This window comes from Poecilia latipinna, unplaced genomic scaffold (assembly GCF_001443285.1).
Source record: "Poecilia latipinna isolate Pla-1442-1.1 unplaced genomic scaffold, P_latipinna-1.0 Scaffold6316, whole genome shotgun sequence".
NCBI lineage: Eukaryota > Metazoa > Chordata > Actinopteri > Cyprinodontiformes > Poeciliidae > Poecilia > Poecilia latipinna.
In genome coordinates this window covers 1-6,783 of record NW_015118932.1, presented here as the reverse complement: position 1 = coordinate 6,783, position 6,783 = coordinate 1, and the positions used below count along the sequence as shown (strand labels likewise).

The 6,783-nt window shown below is 39.0% G+C and overlaps 1 protein-coding gene across 1 annotated transcript; it reads left to right on the top strand.

The window, feature by feature from the left end:
* The first annotated feature begins 556 nt into the window (after window positions 1–556).
* LOC106943876 (huntingtin-interacting protein 1-related protein-like) lies at window positions 557–5,043 on the top strand. Its single transcript, XM_015027163.1, has 10 exons — window positions 557–690; window positions 790–848; window positions 969–999; window positions 1,141–1,203; window positions 1,328–1,428; window positions 1,533–1,638; window positions 3,187–3,310; window positions 3,391–3,452; window positions 3,681–3,920; window positions 4,002–5,043. Exons 1-10 carry the CDS (start codon window positions 598–600, stop codon window positions 4,008–4,010), a joined length of 888 nt encoding a protein of 295 aa, XP_014882649.1. The 5' UTR covers window positions 557–597; the 3' UTR covers window positions 4,011–5,043.
* Window positions 5,044–6,783: the final 1,740 nt, after the last annotated feature.

Genomic DNA, 6,783 nt, shown 5'->3' with positions numbered 1-6,783 from the left:
TTGTTGTTTTTTTAGAATGAAAAGTTGTGATTACTGTTGAAAATAAATTGTGGTGATATGATTTCTCTACTGCACAGTCTTGTAAAAAAAAAAAACAGCTCAGTGGACAAACTGTCACATTTATATTTTCATCAGCAGTATAATCTCTGAAATATGTTGTTTAGGTAGTCGTTTGGGGACGGCAGTTGCACAACGTTACACTTCTCAGGAAACTTTAGTTTTGAACACCATCCCCAATGGCACAATTATTGGCACCTCTTCCACTCATACTAGTTCAACCTTTTTTTGCCGAAAGCGTTCTGGTAAACAATTATGTGAGAGAGATAATGCTGCTAGCGTAAAATATTAAATTAATAAATATCTTTCATTCTGCTTAACCTGGTGGAGCCAACAGATGTTTGGCACTGCGTGTCTCCCAGAGAAACTCTGAATGAGCTCTGAGAGATGCAGCTTGAGATTAACACTTCTGCTTTGCTTTTTTTCCCCCCCATTTGTTTTTGTTGCAACATGCTTTTAGTTTTTTTTTCTTTTTCCACCTAAACCCAGACTGAAATGGTTTTGACTGCGTTTTCTATTTAGGAGCTGCGGCCGAAAGGAATGGACATCCGTCAGGGCGAGCTGGGAGATCTGGTGGATAAGGAAATGGCAGCAACATCAGCAGCTATTGAGGAGGCTGTACGCAGGATTGATGTAAGCAGTGACGTACCGTAGCGCGCGCTGTTCAAAAATTTTATTTTAAATTGTGCCTTTACTGCAGATAATAATTGTCCTGTGTGGATTTCAATTTAGGAAATGATGAATCAGGCACGGAAAGACACATCAGGGGTAAAACTGGAGGTCAATGAAAGGTTTGTTCTTTTTTTTTTTTTTTTACATATCTAAATTCATCTGTACCACTCGGACATTGGTTTCTAATCATTTTTTAAAATTTTGTGTACATTTTTGTTAAACCCCACTTCTTTTCCCAGAATCCTCTACAGCTGCACTGATCTGATGAAGGTGAGGGTTTTTTTATTTATTATTCTTTTAAACAATGTTCAAACTTGTCATAGACCAACAAGCTTAGTGTGTGTTCTTATTCATGATTCGTGTGAACATATGTTGAGTTTCTTACTCAGTTTCACACGTATCCTCCTTCAGGCCATCCGCATGCTGGTCGTAGCGTCCACAGACTTGCAGAAGGAGATCGTTGAGGGTGGGAGGGTGAGTCACTATTTTCTAAGTTTCCAACTCAAAGTAGACGGCTTATTCGTCGCCGATTAAGATTCAAGTGGTGGCGTTTCATTCAGAAATCTCGTCTAAATGCGTTGATGCGTTTCTCTATAAGGGCGGAGCAAGCATAAGGGAATTCTACGCCAGAAACTCTCGCTGGACCGAGGGACTCATCTCTGCTGCCAAGGCCGTGGGATGGGGAGCCACGGAGTTGGTGTGAGTTCCTGTTTACCGTCTTGTCTTGTTGCCTATTTTGAATTGTGTGAGCAGAAAAGAGGCTGAAGGGGTGATGTAATTTTCATGTTTTTTTCTAATTGTAGAGATTCTGCTGACAAGGTGGTGCTGCACACTGGTAAATATGAGGAGCTGATAGTCTGCTCGCATGAGATCGCTGCGAGTACAGCACAGCTGGTCGCTGCCTCAAAGGTAATCATCTAACATCTTAGAAAATATCATGTTCAGGAGGCTTCTACTCCACACCAACATTACCATATAAAGCCAATGTAATGTAATCTTCATAACTTTTAAAAATCTATATTCGGTAGTAAGGTTTGGGAAATGTGTCAATTTAGTCTTCTATCTTGTCCATTAAAAGGCAATTTTTACAACTTTTCCTTTTTGGTTTTGTCTAGACTTGTAGCTCACAAATTATAGATTTATTCCCATGACATGGGTAAATATTTAAGAGGAGGAAAGAACAAGTAGAGCAAAAGGCAGCTGAGAACGTAGCTAGTAACCTAGTGTTACATTTGCTGAACTTGGCTGTCAGAGCATTAATAAGTTCCAGCTTAAGAGAAATGCCTTCACTTTATGAACTCAAATTTATGCTCGAGATTTATATGATGATTTATTCAATGAGGAAGAGGAAGTCAGTAGAAATGTTATTGGAGAACAGTATCAGGCAGACCTGTCAGATCTTTAGGGTGAGTCTTGTCTTCCTGTAATTCACAGCAGTGGTGAGCAACAAATTGTGACCAGAACCATAATTCAAAACACCAAAACGTCCAGGAATAATGACAACATTCAGATTGACCCTGTAGTTTCTGCTGAAGTTTTGACTAGAATTTTACTTTATTCCAAATCCTTTGAACAACCAGGTTACAAGAACGCTTTATATTAGAGGACAATGTGGCTGTGCAAGTGAGACGTTTCACTCATGACTGTTTAACTCAACTGCAGTAATGTAACAACCAAATGTTATTTCATGGACATTGTCAAACTGTTTAAGTTCATTTTCAGTTAATTTTCTCCATCAATTTGCTCAGACAGAAAAAATATGTGGCTACAGCTAATTGTCATTGTTAAACAAATAACCATTTATTTAACAATGCTCATTTATTCACCTTTTTCTTTTTTTTTTCTTTTTTACTTTCATACTTCATTTATGGAAATCTGATTTGAAATTTGCTAAATGTTAGTACGGCAAAAAACCTTTTGGTTTTCAAAATAATTTAGCTTCAATCTGATCTGACTTTTTTCAACAACATCTGGAATAAAAAAAAAACTATTCGTTAAAAATAGAAATCTGATTGTTAGCTTTCGACAGATTATTGTCAAATTCAAAGTTCTATGTGGAAAATCTAATCTGCCTGCCAGCTGGCTCATTGTGCAGGACTTGTTCTGAAAAGGAAAACTCATGTTTATTCTTAGCTGAGGGCCGTGTCAGAAGACAATCTGATCAAATGACCTGATAAAAATAATTTGGGTAATGAACTCGTATCTAAACGGGGCTCTGGTGAGAGAGAAGTAAAGTCTACGAAATGTTTTAACGTAAGATTGGATTTTCTGCTCTCAACCCATCAAGCTGCCTTTCTAAGTTGGAGTTCATGGAAAAAAAAAAAAAAAAAAAAAAAACCCTTACAACATGGCCGGTTTCCAGATAATCAAACATGACATTTTTTTTTTTTAAACGGAAAACCCAAAAGATTTCTCTAAACCTGCTCTGTTCACGCTGATCTCCTTGTTTCCTCTCAGGTCAAGGCCGACCGCAGCAGCAAGAGGCTGGGCGTTCTCCAGCAGGCCTCTCGTCACGTCAACGAGATGGCTGCTAAAGTCGTGGCCTCAACAAAGACGGGACAGGAAAACCTGGAAGACAAAGGTGGGTGCACATTTACTTGTGTAGAAGATCAGCAGACGTATTGGTTGATTTCTAACCCTTAATATGCTTCATTCGAACAGATCCCATGGACTTCTCTGGGATGTCTCTTATCAAGTTGAAAAAAGAAGAAATGGAGTCACAGGTAAGCAGTGTTGCTAACCATGACTTGCTGTTCCACAAACTGTATTGAAGGTGATCGATTGAAAAGTCTGACTGAATACTTCAATGGAAAATTTCAGCCATGAACCAACACAATAATTTGTTGATAAAATTAGATAAGAAAAGCTGAGATACAGATTTAACTTTAGAGAAAAACCGAATGCGTCGAACATTAGTTACAAACAACAGCGTGTGTGTCTCGATCCTTTAGGTGAAAGTGCTGGAACTGGAAACTCAGCTGGGGAACGAGCGTTTGCGTCTGGGTGAGCTCAGGAAGAAACACTACGACTTAGCCGGCGTTCCTATGGAGCAAGTTTCTGAGCGAAACGGCGACACGCCGTCACCTGTTCAGCAGCCCCGTCCTCTCAACATGTCCCCCAAGCCCAGCAAGCCTCCCCTCGGGAGGAAACCCATGCTCTCCCAAAAACCCAACATACCATCGAAACCAGGGGTAATAAAAACTAAAGTCAGTCAAAAATAAGAAAATGGAACACGACTTGAAATTAAAAGTTTCTTCTTTTTCATGTTGCAGTTCAAGTAAATGCAGAGGATGGCAAAGCTTCACTGCAGGATGACCGGATTTAGAGAAGAAATATTTGGCCTTTTTTGTGAATTTCCAGCTATACTGACAATCCAGTGTCAACCTTCTTCTCAACGTTTTCCTTTATTTTTATTCTACCTTTCATTCCTTGTTTGCCAAAACGGCCCTCCTGCCTGTTTCCTTGTTTTTTACTCTTAATGCCTGTAGGGACTGCCCTGTTTTTCCTTTATATTTTCCATGTTTGATATTAAGAACATTTTATTTTAGGCATTTTTTAAAAATTCTGTATTACTAATAACTTAAAAATTAAAACTACTGCTACCTTTTTATGTGGAATGCAAACACAAATCGGCCACATATCCTGTTGATGAACAGTTGAATTTAATCAAGTTTATGGCAGCCTTATTGCACACTTTTAGATCACATCTTTCTCTCTTTTTTTTTTGCTATACTCTGTTCTGTATTATTTATATTGTGATAGTGGTGAAAGGAGACTGGGGAATGACTTGGTGTGTGTTCATGTTGTTGCAGAAGTATGATATACCTCTAGTTTTGCCTTTTTGTGCAAATTTGCAGTTTTTTTCCCCCCCTGAACTGAACAAGATTGTATCAGAGGCCTTGAATAATACTTCATAGATGCATTAAATGTTGCCTGTAAAGATTTGCAGTCTGTACAAGAGACTGCTACTTACACTACATTTATCTCACGAATGTCCCTTTACAAGAGGAGAGCAGAGATACTGTGTTAAAGCATAGACAGACCTAAAGCTTGCACACTATGTATCAGCTGTAGATGTCCTATTATCAAACGCTTCTTGCAGGCTGAATATATAAATTTAGGGTTAGTTGATGAGCAACTTTAAGGCGTCTCTGAGTGTTTCCTGCAGGGTCTTAAAATGCATCCTCTCCTCTTTAAGAATGTCTTTTTACTCAGATCTATTAATGTATATATATATTTTAGTAAAGATACTGGTGTGTTTTTTTTCCTTGTAAGAAGTGTAAATGTCACTCAAACAATAAATGTTTGATTTAATTTGGTCTTGTGTTGCTTCATTAATAAAATACCATTTACAAACTTGGGAAGCTTTTGGGGGTATAATTTAGTAAATAGTTTCAGCAGAAATATGCTTTCAAAAATCAATATGAACTTATTTTCAGTTACTGAATGAAATACCAAATGTTCCTTTGTCTAAAAGGAGGATAGACCACTGAAAAATAGTCCAACCTTTTGAATAATACCAAAGAAGCTGACTTGTCAGTCTTTTAAATATGGGTCAACTGCATTCTATAAATTCGAATATGCTTTGTTGAGGCTTGTTTGTTGAATTAAAAGTAACAAAAATAAGAAAAAAGGATAAGCAAGCATCTGTTTTAATCGAGTCTATGTTTCTGTATTAAAATGTTTTTTTATTGGTGTGATGTTCTAATCTTTATGTTTTCATTAGCTGTTAGTGGAAAATCATAAATAACAGAAATGGCTCGAAAATAGCCATGTAGAATTAACCTAAATAATGTAATTTCACTTAGTGAATTGGGTTACTGAAATAAACTTTTGCGTCTGGAGGACGTAATTGTTGGGCTTCCATGAAGTATCAAATGTTTTTTTTAATCTATGTTTTTTATTTCTTTATTTTGTTTTTAATCTGCTTTAAACAGATCCTTTAATCGCTATATTTGACTGGATGGTTTTATAAATGGTAAGTTTTTGCGTACTGCATGCGAAATCATCCGCATGTGGTGGTTGGGCATAGAAGGTTGCGTATGCACGTCTTGACATGCGCAGTAGTGCTTTGTATATAACTTGAAGGAGGAATGGTGTCTTCAAAAGCCGTTGAAAAAACGACAACTTCTATAAATTACACAGCGCCTGTGATCGAGAAAGCACACACTGCTATTACCTTTAATCTACTTTAGTTTTATGTTTTATTATGTTGCTTATAGTAATATTAATCCACTGTTCCCTTGTGAAGTGGATGGTTTTTGAAATTAAATTATTACTTGCACAAACAGAACTTCACCGTTTAGCTTGATTGAATAAGAAGAGCCATAAAATATATGCTAATATACTTTATTCATTGACTTATTTTGAATTGAGAAGGGGGTAAGTGTGTGCCACAGCACTTTGATAGGTGGAATCTTAAATTTCCGAGTTTTCGGTTTGACCCGAAGGCAGCATCAGCGTTAGAGCAGCACCGCAGACGTTGGTCAGGTTTAAACTGTCAACAAACTCCAACAGGTTTCCTCGGCGTTCAGACACGCCTCAGCGTGCTTCCGTAAACTCATTATTTCCACTCTTAATGTGAGCCTGTTGAAAGCTTTGAGGTTAGCAGAGATATGCTGGATTTCGAGGGTGTAATTAAAGAACCAGGGACAGACAGAGACCCACGTTATGTCAGCGCTGGACAGACCCGCGGCGGAGCTCACCGTCATGGACGTGTACGACATCGCAGCGGTGCTGGGCCAGGAGTTTGAGCGGGTCATAGACAAGTTCGGGTGCGAGTGCCTGGTTGGGGTGGTTCCCCGAGTGGTGCGGGTTCTGGAGTTTCTGGAGGCACTTGTGGGCCGCGGAGCAGCTGGTCAGGAGGCAGAGGAGCTGCGCAGGGAGCTGGACAGGCTGCAGCGGGAGCGGAGCGACAGATACGAGCAGGAGAAGAAGCACCAGAAGGTCAGTGCAGAGAATCCGCATCGACTTGACGGGCTCTTCGCTCTGCAGAAGGTTCACACGTTGTCCCGCCACAACCTCAAACTCCAATGGACTTCATTGGAGTTTGAG